At 35.7% G+C, this 17,752-nt stretch overlaps 1 protein-coding gene across 5 annotated transcripts in view; it reads left to right on the top strand.

Moving 5' to 3' along the window:
• LOC142345760 (tyrosine-protein kinase STK-like) overlaps nucleotides 1–17,752 on the top strand; it is an 88,192-nt gene that overhangs the window by 8,399 nt on the left and 62,041 nt on the right. For 4 of the 5 annotated variants that reach the window (XM_075398066.1, XM_075398064.1, XM_075398067.1 and 1 more), the window contains exons 5-6: nucleotides 7,043–7,145; nucleotides 7,961–8,023. In XM_075398066.1, coding sequence (XP_075254181.1) covers nucleotides 7,043–7,145; nucleotides 7,961–8,023 — 166 coding nt within the window. The remainder of the gene's footprint in view (nucleotides 1–7,042; nucleotides 7,146–7,960; nucleotides 8,024–17,752) is intronic. The other variant, XM_075398068.1, reaches the window with a different exon arrangement.

The raw sequence follows: 17,752 nt of genomic DNA, 5'->3' as shown, positions 1-17,752 counted from the left end.
TCAACGTTGCTTCTTTCATAGTTAAAATAAAATAATTGATTGTATTGGAGCAGCAAATGTCAGATTTTTGGCTACAGATACTTTTTCTCGCGGGTTTGATACTCGAAGAATTTTTATTTGTAATTAATTTTAAAGGCAAATATTCGAAAAGCGAAAAAAACATCAAATAGACAGAAAGACTTTTTTTGCTTCTCCGGAAACTCCATTAACTTGCTTAATAAGGAATGTGTCAAGTTTTTTGTCCAAAAGAGCCAGTTAAATGGTTTTGAAACGAAGTTTGTAGCAATTATATTAGTCCTATCGGTCTTTTTATGCAATTTTTTGCTTGACTGATTTAGTCATCTGACGCTTTTAAGTTTTAGTCCTCAAAAACGGGATAAACAGATAGTGCTCAGCGGGGATTAAGTGCTCTTAGAGCCTTTCAGCTCTGTAAAGAGCTCAAGCTGTTTCGGAGACTTATATTTGTGGTGTGAAGGGCGGTTCTTAGAGGTTGACCCCCACCCCCCAACCAACTATTTCCCTGTCATCCCCCACCCAACTATTGCCCCCCAACAGCCTTCGAAGCATCCCCCCGTTTCTAGCTACTAACGAACAACCGCTCGCTAAAAAAACGCAAATTTATACTTTTTGCACAATTTTTTTCAAGTTTTCAATCTTTAACCTTTTTTATATTTTTGTTAGCCCTAGGTGTCAGGGAACCTCCTCTAGGTTTTAATAATAGATTCCTGCATAGTTTCTGGTGGTACTGGAATGGTTTCAACATTTTAGCATCACGAATTTTAGCATTTTTATACGAAACGTGCAATTTTTTCAAACTATTTGACATTTATTTTTCCTTATTCAGCTGTTTCCAGAGCCAGTGGCCAGAAAACCACCTTAGGGATTTGACAATATGTTATGACAATTTTTTATTGGCCACGGAACAGTTTTTCAACCTCTTAAAGTCACAAATTTTAAAAATTTTAAAATAAAACTTGTTTTCAAATTTTTGAATTTTTTTTGTCAATTTTTATGTTTTTTTCAGCGTTAACAGCCCACAAACACTCTGGGGTTTGAAACTAGGTTACTGTGTAATTTCTAGATGTAGTGGAATGTCTTGCAAGATTTTAACATCACGAATTTCATTTTTTTTGACAGTTTGACATTTTTTTCAATTTTTTGACATTTAGTCATTATTCGGGTTCTTTGAGCCTCAAGGGTCAGAAAACGTCCGTTAGGGTTTGATAAAAAGTACTGGAAAGTTTTTGTTGGCCATGGATTAATTTTCAACTTTATAATATCAGAAGTTATTGCACTTTTTTTCCATAAAATTTGCCTTTTTTTGAAATTTCCTAAAATTCAAGTTATTTTGAGGTTTTTAGGTTTCTCTAGCCTCAAGAGACACGGAAATTCCTCTAGGGTTTGATAATATGTTACTGCATAGTTTATAGATGTAATGCAAAGTTTCAATATTTGAAAATTACGAATTTAAGCGATTTTTAAATTATTTGCAATTTTTCATGTTTTTGCTTTTTTTCCGGCACTCCGGCAAAATCCGATAATGAGCTGTTGCATGTTTTCTAATGTAAATGGAATAGTGATCAATATTTTTTTACTCTGGTTTTAGTAATTGTTGGATGAAATTAAAAATTTCTTAAATTTCTGGAAATAGTGTTCCACGTGTATGAATCTTTATGAGCCAGTGAAACTGTTTCAGGCTTGAAGCAGAGATAATGGATATTCTTTCGATACAATGAAATTTTTCTTTTGATTTTATTATCTTGAGTTTTTTGCAAGATTTTGTTAAAATTTGTAATTGTCTACAAAATTTTTTTAATATTTTGTCCTTTTCTGAGTTTAACGACCATTACTGGCTAACGAAACCTTTTAAGTCTCGGAGACTGGCTACTTGACAGTACTTTCAAGACAAAAAATGGTTTTCAACTTTTTAATGCGAAATTGAAAATTTTTGTCAATTTTGCCCTTTTCAGTTTTAGTCTATATTATTTGTTTAGTAACAAGGCTACAAAACTAGAAGTTGTAGAATCGAATCCCATTACGGACAATAGTCCTATCTCCCTTTCTGTCGGTTAGGGTTTCTTCCCTTCTCTTTCTCGTGAACGTTTTATCTCTTTCACTCTCTCTCTCTCTCTCTCTCTCTCTCTCTCTCTCTTTGTTGATCCCGCACTTCAGCTGCTGTTATGTGGCGTAATTTCGTCATCTGTGATCCTCATTAACAATGAGTTATAGTAGGAATGTTTTTTTTATCAGAAATGACTTAACAGGCACTCTTAAGGAAATCATTGTTAATTTCTCTCAAAAGCAATTTGCAGCAAATATGTTAATCCTGTTAGTCTCTTTTATGCCATTTTTCGCTAGGCCGATTATTCGTCTGACCCATTTGACTTTCGTCTTCAGAAACGGGATAAACTATCACTAAACTAAAACTGTCACTAAACCTCACTAAACTGTGACGAAGCCAGCCGGTCTTTTGAGAGCAATTCGCCCGACGTTAGTTGGTTGTTTTATCTTCCGATTATTTGTTGAGCCAGACAGTTTCTAGGATGTGGTTAATTGCTCTCAAACGAAGTTTGCAGCAGTTATATTTGTCCTGTGGTATTTTATTAATTGCTCTCAAACGTTTGTAGCAATTATCTTAGTCCTGTCGGCCGTTTTCGTTATGCAATTTTTCGCTTGAACGTTTTTTCGTCTGACCAATTTGGCTTTTGGCCTCATTAACGGGATGAACAGGTAGCGCCCAGCGGGCATTTGAAATTCCTTAGAGCATTTCAGCTCTGTTTCAGCTGAAACTGTTTTGGAGACTTATACTTATGGTGTGAAGGTGGTTCTTGGAGGTTGAAGACTCCCACTGTCGACCCTGCACTCTTGCCCCAACTCCCCTCGTGCTGTTGCCCAAACCCTACTGTTGCCTCCCATCAGCCCCCTGGTGCACATCCCCATACCCCGTGTATGGCTACTGACGAACGACCGCTCCCTAAAACGCGCAAACTCATACTAATTTTCACAATTTTAAGCTTTGTAAATTTTGACATTTTTTAAAATTTTTTTAGCCCTAGGTGTCAATGAACCTCTTCTAGGTTTTAATAATAGGTTACTGCATAGTGTCTAGTGGTAATGGAATGGTTTCAGCATATTGTTAAAATTTGTAATTGTCTACAAAATTTTTCAATATTTTGTCCTTTTCTGAGTTTAACGACCTTTACTGGCTAACGAAACGTTTTAAGTCTCGGACACTGGCTACTTGACAGTACTTTTGAGACAAAAAAATGGTTTTCAACTTTTTAATGCGAAATTGAAAATTTTAGTTAATTTTGCCCTTTTGAATTTTTGTCTATGATTTGTTTTGTAACAAGGCTACAAAACTAGAAGTTATAGAATTGAATCCCATCACGGAAAGTAGTCCTATCTCCTTTTCTGTCGGTTAGGGTTTCTTCCCTTCTCTATGTCGTGAACGTTTTATCTCTCTCACTCTCTCTCTCTCTCTCTCTCTCTCTCTCTCTCTTTGTTGATCCCGCACTTCAGCTGCTGTTTTGTGGCGTATTTTCATCATCTGTGATCCTCATTAACAATGAGTTATAGTAGGAATCTTTTTTAAAATCAGAAATGACTTAACAGGCACTCTTAAGGAAACCATTGTTAATTGCTCTCAAAAGAAATTTGTAGCAAACATATTAATCCTGTTAGCCTCCTTTATGCAATTTTTCGCTTGACCGATTATTCGTCTGACCCATTTGACTTTCGTCTTCAGAAACGGGATAAAGAGGTAGCGCCCAGTTTGCATAATGTTATGTTAGAGCCGTTCAGCCCACTAGTCTTCAAGTATGCGATTAAGTGAAACTGTTTTGGAGACTTAATTTATGTTGTGAAGGGCGGTTCTGAAAAATTGATTTCATACCCCCACGCACCCACTGCCCCAACATCGGTCCCCTATTCCACTTTTGCACCCCCACTGCGATGCACCCACGGTGCGCTCACCTTACGCCCCTTCCTTTAATCTATAGCTAGCCTCACTAAACTGTGACGAAGCCAGCCGGTCTTTTGAGAGCATTTCGCCCGACGTTAGTTGTTTGTTTTATCTTCCGATTATTTGTTGAGCCAGACCGTTTCAAGGATGTGGTTAATTGCTCTCAAACAAAGTTTGCAGCAGTTATGTTTGTCCTGTGGTATTTTATTAATTGCTCTCAAACGTAGTTTGTAGCAATTATCTTAGTCCTGTCGGCCATTTTGGTTATTCGGTTTTTCGCTTTTACGTTTTTTTGTCTGACCCATTTGACTTTTGGCCTCATTAACGGAATAAACAGGTAGCGCCTAGCGGGCATTGAAATTGCTTAGAGCCTTTCAGCTCTGTTTCAGCTGAAAGTGTTTTGGAGACTTATACAAATGGCGTGAAGGCGGTTCTTGGAGGTTGAAGACCCCCACTGTCGACCCCGCACTCCTGCCCCAACTCCCCTCGTGCTGTTGCCCAAACCCCACTGTTGCCTCCCATCAGCCCCCTGGTGCACATCCCCATCCCCCGTGTATGGCTACTGACGAACAACCGCTCGCTAAAACGCGCAAATTCATACTAATTTTCACAATTTTAAGCTTTCTAAATTTTTGACTTTTTTTTATTTTTTTAGCCCTAGGTGTCAATGAACCTCTTCTGGGTTTTAATAATAGATTAGTGCATAGCCTCTAGTGGTAATGGAAAGGTTTCAGCATATTAACCTCACGCATTTTAGCAATTTTTTGACAAAACGTGCAATTTTTATATTTTTTATATTTATTTTTCCTTATTCAGGTCTTTCCAGACCCAGGGGCCAAAGGACATCCTTAGGGCGTTCGTAATTTGTTACTGACAATTTTTTTTTGGCCATGGAATTGTTTTTCAACTTTTTAATGTCACAAATTTTGTCGATTTTTTAAATTTTGCTTTTTCAAGTTTTTTGATTTTTAAGTTTTTATAGGTTTCTCCAGCCTCAGGAGCCAAGGAACCTCCTCTAGGGTTGGGTTGATTTTAGGTTACTGTATAGTTTATAAATGTAATGGAATGTTTTTCAAGATTTTAACATTGCGAGTTTTAGCATTTTTCTGAAGACTTCCAGTTTTTCATTTTTTTGATTTTCATTTTTCAGGTTTTTTCAGCCTCTGGGGTCAGAAAGCCTCCGTTAAGGCTTAAAAATAAGTTACTGGAAATTTTTTTGGCCATGGATAAGATTTCAATTTTTTATTATCACAATTTTTTGTGTAAAACTTGCGTTTTCTCACTTGAAATTTCTTGTCATTTTGTAGGTTTCTCCAGCCTCAAGAGCCACGGAACCTCCTCTTTGGCTTGATAATAGGTTACTGCATAGTTTCTAGATGTAATAAAATGCTTTTCAAGATTTTACTATCACTAATTTAAGCAATTTTTTAAAAAATTATTTGCCATTTCAAAATTTCCTCCGGCACCAGTGGCTCTCGGACCTCCTCAAAGGTTTGATAAGCTGCTGCATAATTACTGCTGATAAATATTTATAATAAGCTACTGCATTGAGATGCTGGATAGTCTCTTGAGACAATAAAATGGTTTTGATGATATTACTATCTTGATTTTTAGCAAGATGTAAAAATTTGCAATTTTTTTCAAAAGTTTCGAATATTTTTGTCCTTTTCTGAGTTTAACAATCATTACTGGTCAACAAAACTTTTTAAGTGTCGCAGATGGGTTACTTGAAAAAACTCCAGAGACTAAAATGGCTTTGAACATTTTTTCACTGCGGAAATTGGGAAACTTTTCTTTTTAAATTTTGCACTTATCGGTTTTCTATTTGATTCAATTACTGGAAACAGTATATATCCTTAACTCTTTTTGTTGACGCCGCACTTCAGCTGCTGTTATGTGGCGTAATGTCATCATCTGTTATCCTCATTAGCGCTGAGTTTTAGTAGAAATGTTTTGTCATAAATGGATTAATTGGCACTTTTTAGGATAAAATCCATGATAAATGCCTTCAGAAGCAGTTTGTAGCAAATATATTAATCCTGTCTCTCTTTTTTATGCAATTTTTCGCTTGACAGATTTTTCGTCTGACCCATTTGACTTTGTCCTCCGGAACGGTATAGAGAGGTAGCGCCGAGTGGGCATTAAGTTTTCTAAGAGCCTTTCAGCTCACTAGTCTCCAAGCATGCGATTCACAGAAACTGTTTTGGAGACGTATTCTTATGTGAAGGCGGTTCTTTGAATTTGATCCCACACAACCACATCAGTCCCCCCAATCCACTTTTGTACCCTCAGGTGCACTCACCGTACGGTCCTTCAATTAAGCTAAAGCTGGCTTCATTAAACCGTGGCTAGCTACTGACGAAGCCAACCGCTCGCCGGTCGTTTGAGAGCAATTCGCCCGACGTTAGTTGGTTATGTTTATGGGATTTTCCATTTGACCGAAATTTCGGCTCATTTGAATTGTGTCCTCGAAAACAGGATAAGCAGTTAGATCCCGGAGGGAATTAAAGCCTATCTTTTTACTAAACTCGAAGTATGCAATTCAACAAAACTTTGGAGACATAATTTCATGGTGTGAAGGGAGCTTCTTAGAGTTTAAGAAGTTTCACTGAGTGTTTTGCGGCGGTCTGGCAATCTGCCGCCCAAGTTTTTATTTTTGTTCTCTGTTAGCAAAGATTTAGAAGCAAACCTAATGTAGATTGTTGATTTTGCTCATCTACCTTTTTACTAACTGCAATGGCGATAGCCGATTGGTGTTAATATTGGTATTTGCCGTCTAAAGGAAAAATTTCCAAAAACCTAATCATTGAAGTGAAATTTCACTTGAAGCAGACGTGTGATACACAACCTCTTTAATAGTGAACAATGAATCACTAGTAATATAGTCATTTTGGCGAGCCGACGCTTGGGATCTAAATATGTACGGATATAGTTATGGGAAAAGCAAGATAATCATAGCTTATAGCCGGGAGCGCATGTATAATGAGCTAGAATTGTAAATTATTTACCCTTCCGAATTTCCCCAACATTTCAAACGTCAATTTCAAAGTGAATGTTTTATGGGACAGTGTTGTTTAGGAAACGCGAGACTTGTCAGTCTGGTTACTCTCTCTCCATGCGAGATGACAAGAACGCGTGCATGGACAATGTGAAGCACTACAAGATCAAACTCCAAGAACAGGTACATGACGTCATTTTGAGTTATTTTCTTATTTCCTTTCTTTGATCGGAAATTGTACCGGTGATTATCAATGTCGCGTTGAAAGGGAACGAACCATTGGTTGCTAGATATTGCGCTCGGTGTAAAATCAATGCTTATGCTCGTCTAAAAAATGAACGCATAATTTGCTGGATGTCAATTGGGGTCAGAGGCTAAACTGAATTGTGCTGGAATTTCATGTCCTTGTTCAGCAAGTGTTAAACGAAATGTTGAAGAAATGTATTACCAAAAGTATTAGAGACGTATCTGCAAAAATTGATCAACGTAATATTCTGTTATCGTTTACATTTTGCAGGAAGGACAGACTGAAACCTTTCATTGTTGATAACGAATTCGTTCTGCTGTTCAGACAATTTGCTTTTCCGTTCTTTTAATGAACTGTCTATGCCTGCTTGTTACTTGAATTCTTTCTGTGGTTTCGGGGGCACTGCTTTAGTGAAGGAGTTTAGGGAACAATGAGTCTAGTTCAAGCTCCCAAGATTAGGTTGTCATGAGACAGCCCGAAGTCAGCCACGTTTACAGAAAAAGGGAAATGGAATTTTGTACCTTTTGCTGCCTTTGTGGAATAGTTATCGTTTGTTTCAAATTGTTTGTGCTTAGCTGTGAGTCAGTTATGGTTTGCTTAGATGTGAATGAATTTTCAACGGTTTTTAAATTAGAAGTCGGGCGGAACTGAGGGAGGGGGTGTCTTCGCAGTGTTTATTTTTAGGTCATTGACGTGGCTTTTCGCATATGCCTGTAATAAGTGCTAAATTAACTGATATTCATGTGTGCAGACCTGTATGCATGGGTGTTGTGAGAGCCCAACTGCTTACCCAATGATGAACATGATAACCAAGGTAGAGCAGGAGGAGGGGAGAGTCATAATAAGTGTTCTCCATGTAACTATTGTGCCACTAACCATTTCTTATCATCGTACATTGCTTATCTGCCACCTTGGTTATCATTCTGTTCATTGTATTTGACGCAGTTTGCTACAGCAAAGGCTGACATCATAATTCAATAGATTGTAATACTCGCTAAAACCAGTAGCGGTGAAACAAGGCGATTGATTTAAAAAATGAGGTTATTAAAAAAATCAAGCGAGTTTATTAAAAATTGACCATCGAAACTCTTTGAATCGAATATATGTTCTCTGGTAAATTGTAACTGGAGTTGTGAGGCGCAAATTAGTGCTTGAATCTTTCTCTGAAAGAAAATGGTCATCTCTTAAAAGCGAACCTTTGATGGACGACTAAAGAACGACTCGCTGAAATTTATACATTCAACTTAGTTTTGCTGAATTTTAGGCGCTCATCTTTTTACGACTCGAAGAGGAGAATTGGAGAAGTATCTTTCGAAGCAGAAAATCAAACACGTGAAAAAATTTGTGCGAAATGTGTGGTTTTTTTTATCATACTGCTGTTTCCGAGCGAGCCAGAAATTGATGTATGATAAAATTTTCTTTAAACGAGCGAAATTTTTTGATCACGTGCGACATTTTTATGAAGTGTTTTTGTTAGTGTCAACTATTTTGTGGTTAATAGGTTCGAATGGACTATCATAATTGTTTTACGATTGTTTTGATAGTGTACTGAAAGTTTTGGTAATTAAAACGAATTTGAGCCAAATTTGAGGTTTTTCAGCTTTTGTTGATTTTTAGGCCATATTTGCATCTTTTTGACCTCAGTTTTGTTTTATTGCATTCTTTGAGAATTGGAAAGACGCCTATTCCCCAGAGTTACGAATTGATTGAAGTTTATCTGGCATAAAACCGTAATTTGATTGTAAAATTTGACAAAAAATAGTGCAATTTGTAAATAATTTTTGTGGTTTTTTTTCAAGAGTAGACAGGCTTGTGAATCTTTTATGCCTTTCTTATTGTTGCTTTAACACTCAGATGTCTCGGATTTTTTAAAGATAGGTTTTCCTTTCTATGTGCACTTTATTATATTAAGATATCACTTAATTTCTCTATTTTTTTGAAGCTTGGGTTTCTGGGGATAAATATTTCTTAGACTTTTTCGTTGTCTTTTTATTTAACAGAGACAACTCTTCGAAACGTTTCTTCACTTCTTCCTGCTTTTTTGATAAGTGGGCAAGCGAAAAGAAACCGGAAATTCAGATTGTTCCGCTTTTAAGCTTATGGCTTATAAGAGTTTGTTGCAGACTATAGTAATATTTAGGTTGATTTTATTGCATTTTAAAGCTTTTTTGGTAAATAAATGGTGCTTGCATCGAAGGTTTTGAACGTTTTCGCTGTTTTTTAAACAATTGGTTTTTTTTTGCGAATTCGTTGATAAGTAAATTGGAGCGTAATGCCGTTAGATGCTGTCTCCAACACGAAAATTTTGTTTTTCTGGTTGAAGGAGCTGTTTTCCTACAAAAATCAACAAATAATTGACAAAATGAAACAATTTTTTGCAGTTTCTAGTTTTTCCAATTTATTTTCTAAAATAGATGTTTCAGCGTATTTTTTGTGGTGCCCTTTGTTTTGTGGTTAATAGCTTCGCTTACAAAAAAAAACAACGTTTTCACTTTGTATATTTGTATTATCTCGAAAAATAGTTGAATTTTCCCAATTTTTTTAACGTTTTTTTCACTTATGACTATCTGAATTATCTGAATTAAGATATTTGCGTTCTCTGACTTGAGGTGTTCTGCCCGAAGATACTAGCAAACTTAAGGGCTGGTTCTTTTGGCGAAGATGACTCCGAGGTGTTTCTGGAATTCTTCTGGCTGTTTTTTTTTTTGAATTCGCTTTACCCTTTGATCGTGTTTTTCGTTTTAAATAAGTCAAAATTTTTACTTTTGACTCGTGGCTTACACCACTTACTCTTTCAACTGGATTGTTTTCGAATTATTTCTTTTATTGAGTTACGTAATGTAGTGAAAGGGTCAAGGCCAAAAGGAGCAAAATCAAGAAACGAGATAAACATATAAGGCCCTGTGATTTAGTCATATTGCATTAGGTTATCAACGTTCTTTGAAAGTGATCGCTAGCTGGCATTAGTATTATAATTCGAAGCTGATTTAAGTATAATTTTGGAATCTAATTGAAACAACACCAAATTAGAACACTTGAAAAAATTCTGTGGAGTTCTATCTCCTTTTGTTTTTTGTTTCAATCTCAAATTTCGTCAAGCGGATCAACGGTGGCTATTTTCCGATATTTTCTGGCCATGCTTTCAAAAATTGGAACTTTTCTTATTACTCTCTTCGCTGCCAGTAATTTTATATTAAATATAGAATTAAGTTTTCTGCTACAGAAAGCTGGCAGATTTTTAACGCTAGAAAAAGGTCGCTATTTTGTAGAATCACAAGCCTATCGATTGTTGTCTAAAGCAGAATCAACTCTTGACCTAGATGCTAATTTTTTTTCTTTAAAATTGTAAATTTATAGTAACAGAAAAATCTAAGACTGCGCGTGCTTTTTGTTGCGTGAAGACAATTACAACATCAAATAAGTAAGGTTGATGGAAAAAGTTTTCTGGAGACTTCTGTGATTTTTAAATCTCAAGCATATCAATTTCAAACGCAACACGTATACAGAGCTGAACCAATAAGGACCCACAAATTGAACAACCAAAAGTCCATTACAGTACTTTAATTGAAAAAGTACGCTTCTCTTATACGTTCTCTGGAGAGCTGTTGGTTTATTGACTATCTGATGGTACTTGATAAGTTACTATAGTGCTCAACGAAGACATCAGAAAGTAATTTTCTAATTTAGAGTGCATTGGAAAATCACGAGTAGTTTAAAGGAATTGATACTTCGTTCGGTTTAAGTAATTTTTCGCAAAGTAATTGAAGAATCCAAATTGTTACTAGTGAGTTTTTGCTACTTAAGTCGTACCAACTCGGTTCGAAGTTTCTTGAAATTTTGCAAAGGCCGTCCAAGAAGCATTTGTTGGATAGTTGAGACCCGGTAAATGGTAAAAATTCTCGAATAATTGGGAAAGTTACCGAAATTGTAAAGTAGCGCAAAAAGTGTAGAAAAAGTTAGTGACACGAAAGAGTTAAGTGGAGCAGAATTTCTTGATAATGCCAGAAAAAGGGGTAGCCATTTACTTTCAATTGGTTCAATAGGAATCTATAATTTGCGGTTAAATTGGAATAAAATTAAAGATTTTCAAATTTTAGAAACCCTGCTCATAAATTCTACTATCTTATCCAAAAATTTTGGGTTTTTGTGTATATTATATTTTAAAAAGTATACGATATTGATTTTTTGATCAACGCTGATTTGATAGGCTGTAGTAGAATTAAATTGTGATCTTTAAGACTTATAATGGAAATCATCAAATGAATAATTGAACAAGAGCAAATGTGTAAGTTTCCACTAGTTTAGTCTCAACTGAGTACTTGGCCAATTTTTTTTGCCCAAAGATACCTAACAATTTTTTTCCGTCATTGAAAAAATCTGGTCAACGAAACGTTGGCGCTTGAAGAAAACTGGTTTATTCTGTCCAGTGTGTCATATTTGGTATGTCAAATATTGATATTCATTCGTCGAACTTATGGTCTTTTACAATCTTGTTGTAAAATCTTTCTTAAAACCGCCAGTCGAATTTGCCAACATTTGACACAGTGATTTACTATGTAATATCACGCATGTAATGCTTTTCTGTACCTGGGGGGTGCATAACCTACTGGTGGTTGTAAACAAACGCAAAATATTCGAAATTCGAATGGCTATCTTGCAAGCTCTTGTAAAATTGATAAAGCCGATGTTTTCAATAGAGTGCATGAATCTATGAAAATGAAATGAGTATGAAGAAGTTGTAAAATAGTAGATGGGTACATTAACATTTTGTGCGTATCTGGTTCAATTTAAGTTGTACTCTTTTTTTCAAAAGGTAACCGTTAATCTTGCAAAAGGTATTCGTCTTGTAAGATAACCATTTCTTGTAAGATAATCATCCGGTCTTGACTTGGGGTTGCTACTTTTATTTGAAGTGAAAACCAAATCTTGGGAACAGAATTTAATTATAGTTGTCTAAATAATTTGACAAATGGAGAGTGGAAAGAAGTTTTTGTACTTTCTCCTGTGAATAAAACTAACAGTTTTGTTCATTAAACTAAGGCATTCATTTTTATGAAATAATTCTCAATAGTATTGTTTCCTGGAAAGCGATGTAAATTGAAATTTCATGGATACGACAATAAAACGCTTAGCGATAATTGAGGCTTTTAAACTATTTCGATGTTTTTGAGATTTACTCGGCGATTTTTGGCCAATTGTTTATAAGATTTACTCTGCGATTTTTGGTCAATGGTTTTTTCGAATTCATTAGTAACTGATTTGAAATGTAATGCTGTTAAATGGTTTCTACTAGAACTTAAATTTTGGCTTTCTGGTTCAAAGTCTCTTTTTTCAGTTGACAAAAATTGCGAAAATAGAAATTAAATTGATATTTCTTAATTTATTTCTAATTTGTTTTCAAAAATAGATGTTCTTGATCGTTTTTTTTTGTGTAATTGCTTTTGCATTGTTTCGTGATTAATTCATGAAACAACGTTTTTCGTTTGCATATTTACGTGTACTATATGATAGTTGTAGTATATGGTAAAAGTAGTTGAAGTTTCTTTTTTTTTTAGTTTAATTTACTTCTGAGTTTTTTTCCTTTTTTTTCTGAATTAAGATAGTTATTTGCTCTGGCTTGATGTGTTCTGCCAGAGGATACTAGCAAATTTAAAGGCCTGTTTTTTCGGCGAAGACCACTTCGAGTCGTTTCCGGAATTCTTCGACTATATTTTTTTTTAATTCGCTTTACGCTTTGATCACGTTTTTCGTTTTACATAAGTCAGAATTTTCACGCTTGACTCATGGTTTACATCACTCACTGTTCCAATGGAATGCGTTTTTGACGTTTTAAATTAAGTAATGTAGTGAATAGGTCAAAGTCAAAAGGTGTAAAAGCAAAAGAAACGGGATAAACATATAAAGACCGGTCATTAAGTCATAGTGCATTTGGTTATCGAAGTTCATTAAAGTGAGTGCTAGCTGGCATTAATATCATACTTAATTGTCTTCTTTTAGAAGCTAAATTAAGTTTATTTTAGAAAACAAATTGAAACTGCCCACCAATTTAGAAACTCTAATTAATTGCTCTCAAACGAAGTTTGTAGCAATTATATTAGTCCTGTCGGTCTTTTTTTTTATGCGATTTTTCGCTTGACCAATTTTTCGTCTGACGCTTTTGACTTTTCGTCCTCAAAAACGGGATAAAATAGGTAGCGCCCAGCGGGCATTATGTGCTCTTAGAGCCTTTCAGGTCTGTTTCAGCTCAAAACTGTCTTGGAGACTTATACTTATACTTATGGTGTGAGGGGCGGTTCTTAGAGGTTGACACCCCCCCACCTTTGTTGACCCCCCCACCCCCACTATTGGCTCCACCCCCCCCCCCCACCGCGCTTTTGCCCCCCCCACCCAGTGCAGCCCCCGGTGCACCCCCCCCCCCCCCCCCCCCCCCCGTGGCTAGCTACTGACCAAGCCAACCGCTCGCCGGTCGTTTGAGAGCAATTCGCCCGACACTAGTCGGTTATGTTTTTTCTTTCAATTCCATTGTGCGTTAAGTGGGTCAGCGATGGCTATTTTCCGACAATTTTCCGGCTATGTTTTGGCATGAAAACTTGAAAAACTTATAAATACTTCCTCCGCTGCCAGTGGTTTTATAGTCATTATAGATTATTAGCTTTCTGCAACAGAAAATTGGCAGATTTTTAACGCTAGAAAAGGTCACCCATTTGTAGAGTCACAAGCTTATCGATTATTTTGTAAAGCCGAGGCATCTGTTGAAATAGATGTTATTTTTTTGAAAATGTATAGGAGCTGAGAAATTTAATTATGCGCGTGCTTTTGTTGCGTGAAGACTATTACAACATCAAATAAGTAATGTTGATGGAAAAAATATTCTGGAGACTTCATCGAATTTCATCGATGCATATCAATTTGAAACGCAACAAGTCTTTAGAGCTGGACTAATAAGCACCCAGAAATGGACAACCAGAAGTCCAGTACAGTTTGTTAATTGAATTATGAACGGTTCCCTTTCTCTGCAGGGCTGTTAAATTATTGACTAGTTTGAGGTTTTTGACAAATTACTATAGAGCTCAAACAAGATATCAGAAATTAACGATCTAATTCAAAGTACATTGAAACATCACGAGTAGTTTAATGGAATTGATGCTTCGTTCGGGTTAACACAGCAAGTGGTTTTTCGCAAAGTAATTGAAAAGTCCAATTTGTTTCTAGTGATTTTTTTTTGCTGATTGAGTCGTACCAACTTGGTTTCTGATACTCCAAGGGGTTTCTCGAAAATGTGCAAAGATGGTTCAATAGGTATTCGTTGGATAGCTTGAGATCAGCTATATTGGAAACATTCTTGTCACTGAAATTATAAAATAGCGCAAAAGGTTTGGAAAAAGTCAATGACACGAAATATTGGAGTGGAACAGAGTTTGTTGATAAGTAAAATTGTCTCAATATAAAGATTAAGGAGACAGCCTCGTAACGTCCGATAAGAGGAGCTGTGGGTATATTTTGCCCAGAAAAGGGGGAGCCATTTACTTTCAACTTGCCCAATGGGAATTGAGAATTTGCGGTAGAATTTGAAACGAAGTTAAAGATGTTAAAGATGTTTAATTGTTGATGTTAAAGATGTTTAATTGCTCTTGAACGAAGTTCATAGCATTTATTGTAAACGTGTGTGTCTTTTTAATGCAAAATTTTTGCTTGACGGTTTTGACTTTTGGAGTGACTTTTACGCCCTTGACTTTTTGCGTTTCGCGTGATCTAAAATTCTCTCTCAATCACAATTTCAAGCAGCTGGCCGAAACTGGTGCCATTTTTCACTTTAAATCTTAATAGTGGTATATGTTAACCTCTAATGTGGTTATTTGAAGCCCACTATTGATTTTCTTAGTCCCATTTAGACCCCCCCCCCCCCCCCCCGACTGAAGCAGGCTGCAATTGATTAGAGCTCCCACTAGTCGTTCGAGAGCAATTCTTCCGACGTTTAGTCGGTTATGTTTAAAATCTAGAAACCACAAAGAATTTTGTCACTTTATTCAAAAATTCAGGGTTTTTGTATAGTATTATATTTAAAAAAGTGTCCGATATTGATTTTTTGATCAAAGGTGATTTGATAAGCTGTAGTAGAATTAACTTGTGATCTTGAGATCTTGTAATGGAAATCATCAATTGAATAATCAAATAAGAGCAAACGTGTAGTTTCCGCTAGTTTAGTTTGAACTCTACGAATACGTGACCCGTTTTTTTTTTTTGCCCGAGGATACTTAACAATTTACTCTGCCATTAAGAAAAATCTGTCAACGAAACGTTGACGCTTGAGGAAAACTGGTTTATGTTGCGCAGTATTTCATATTTTGTATGTCAAAGATCGATATTCGTCAAATTTACTTTTGGTCTCTTTCAATCTCGTTGTAAAATCTTTGACTTTTGAGGACTACTCTCATTTAGGTAAAATTGAGTCTGAGGAACTGTACGCAAGTAAATTGTAATTTAATAAAAAATGAAAAAGGTCAAAAGTTTAAAAAGTTGTCATTACATTGTAGATTATTGTGTTAAGATGCGCGTTTGGATGGGGATTTCACTGTGAGGTGAAAGATTGGAGACCCAAAAACCATAGAGCGTTTTGCTTTGGCATTCTAGGAATTTTTCTTTATTCTAAGAATTTTTTAAATTTGCATTTATAGCGGATCAATGGCATTGATTTCTTAAACCAGTAGATAGTTGCCATATTGGAACTACACATTATGCTGTATTTGTCAGTTTAGCTGGTTAATTTAGCAGAAATCAGACAGAATTACGTCAATCAAGTGAAACTAACCTGTTTCAAATAAACAACGATATAAAATTTTACGGTTGCTTTAATCAATCCTTAATAGCGGCAATCAATGGCTGAGTGAAGTAAACCGCTTTTCAACTGTGTGGTTATTACCAAACAAAGGTGAGTTCGGTGCTACGGGGGTTTTTCGGAAGAGTCTGGACCCCTGTCGAATTCGGGATCTTTTCCGTTTGAGCCCTCCCCCAAGCTTAGTTGGAGCTTTTATATGCACCCCCCAGACGCACGTGCCAAATTTTTACGTTATGATTTACTATATAATGTCACGTGCTCTTTCTGTACCTGGGGGTGCATAACCTGCTGGGGGGCACAAACGGAAAAGATCCCGAATTCGAATGGTTATCTTGCGACCTCTTTTAGAAAAGAAAATGCCGACCTTTTCAATAGAGTATGTAAGTGAATGGAAATGAGATGTGAAGAAGTTCTAAAGTAGTAGAGGGGTTCATTAATCTTCTCTGCTCATTTGATTCAATTTAAATTGTACTTTTTTCAAATCCAGATGGTCAGTGTTTTGTTTCATTTTCTCTTTCTATATATGCAACTATATATGGGAAAACTTTAGAGCAAAATAAAAGATAATGTTTTTAGTAATAATAATCAATGAGAGCAGTGTTCGACAGGAACAAGCTTGCAAGAATCTTGCAAGATGACCGTTCATCTTGCAAGATAGGCATTCGTCTTGCAAGACAACCATTTCCTGCAATATTATCACAAAATAACTATCCGATCTTGACTCGGATGCTCAAGCAAACTTGGGGGATGCGATTTTGATTTGTAGTGAACCCAAACTTTTTTATAGACTTTTTTATAGTTGGCTAAATAATTTGACAAATGAAGAGTGAGAAGCAGTATTTGTCCTTTCTCCTTATTAAATTTAAATCATTCATTTTTTATGAAAGTATGTATGTAACCTTTACTTCATCCATTTTTCTGTGAAATGATTCTCAAATATACAAGGAGGCTCGTTAATGTGCGTTTGCACATGATGTTCCGACCCGAGCTGATCTACATTTTTGACTTAATTGTCAACCAAACGAAGAGATAACATTAAAAGATGTTTGAGTTTAAAAATGTCGCTCACAACCTAACTACTAATTGAACTACATAATGCCATGCCTCATTACAGCGCCAACGAGATCTGAGATCTGCCATAAAAGAGACTCCGAGAAAAAAACAACAAAATAAGCAAAATTAAAAAAATTAACGGCAAAGAAACTCAATATCTAAATGTAAAAGCATCTAGTAAACAGCGTAAAAATTCATTCAGATAAAACCTTAACTGCACATATTTTCTCTTATCTTAACTATACATTAGATGGGAGTTTTCCGTATTGAGACAAGGTAGCAAGTAAAAAGAAAAAAAATGATGAGGCGAAATTCAAAAATCTATCAACATTTTTTTAAACAAATAATTTCAAATTTCTTAAAGTCTTAGGGTTTTAACAATCTAATTTGCGATACATTTACTAAAAAGTCGTTAACAAACTGATACAACCTGTCTTTGGTTCGACTAAGCCATAGAAAGGGACTAAAGATGCAGAAAAACTCAAGAAAATACAAACAATCTGCGTAAACACAAATTAATGAAGCCATAAAATATTTAGCTATTATCTGATTATTGCTTTTTTTATTTCAATTGTTATCTATGCTAATTGAGCTAAAATTATACTGGATAATTAAATAAGTTCACTTGGGCCTCATTTAAAAGTAATTGAGCTC

Source organism: Convolutriloba macropyga, chromosome 9 (genome assembly GCF_964194025.1).
Source record: "Convolutriloba macropyga chromosome 9, txConMacr16.3, whole genome shotgun sequence".
In the NCBI taxonomy this organism is placed as follows: domain Eukaryota; kingdom Metazoa; phylum Xenacoelomorpha; order Acoela; family Convolutidae; genus Convolutriloba; species Convolutriloba macropyga.
Note: the sequence above shows the minus strand (reverse complement) of the source record. Positions and strands in the feature narration are given on the sequence as shown.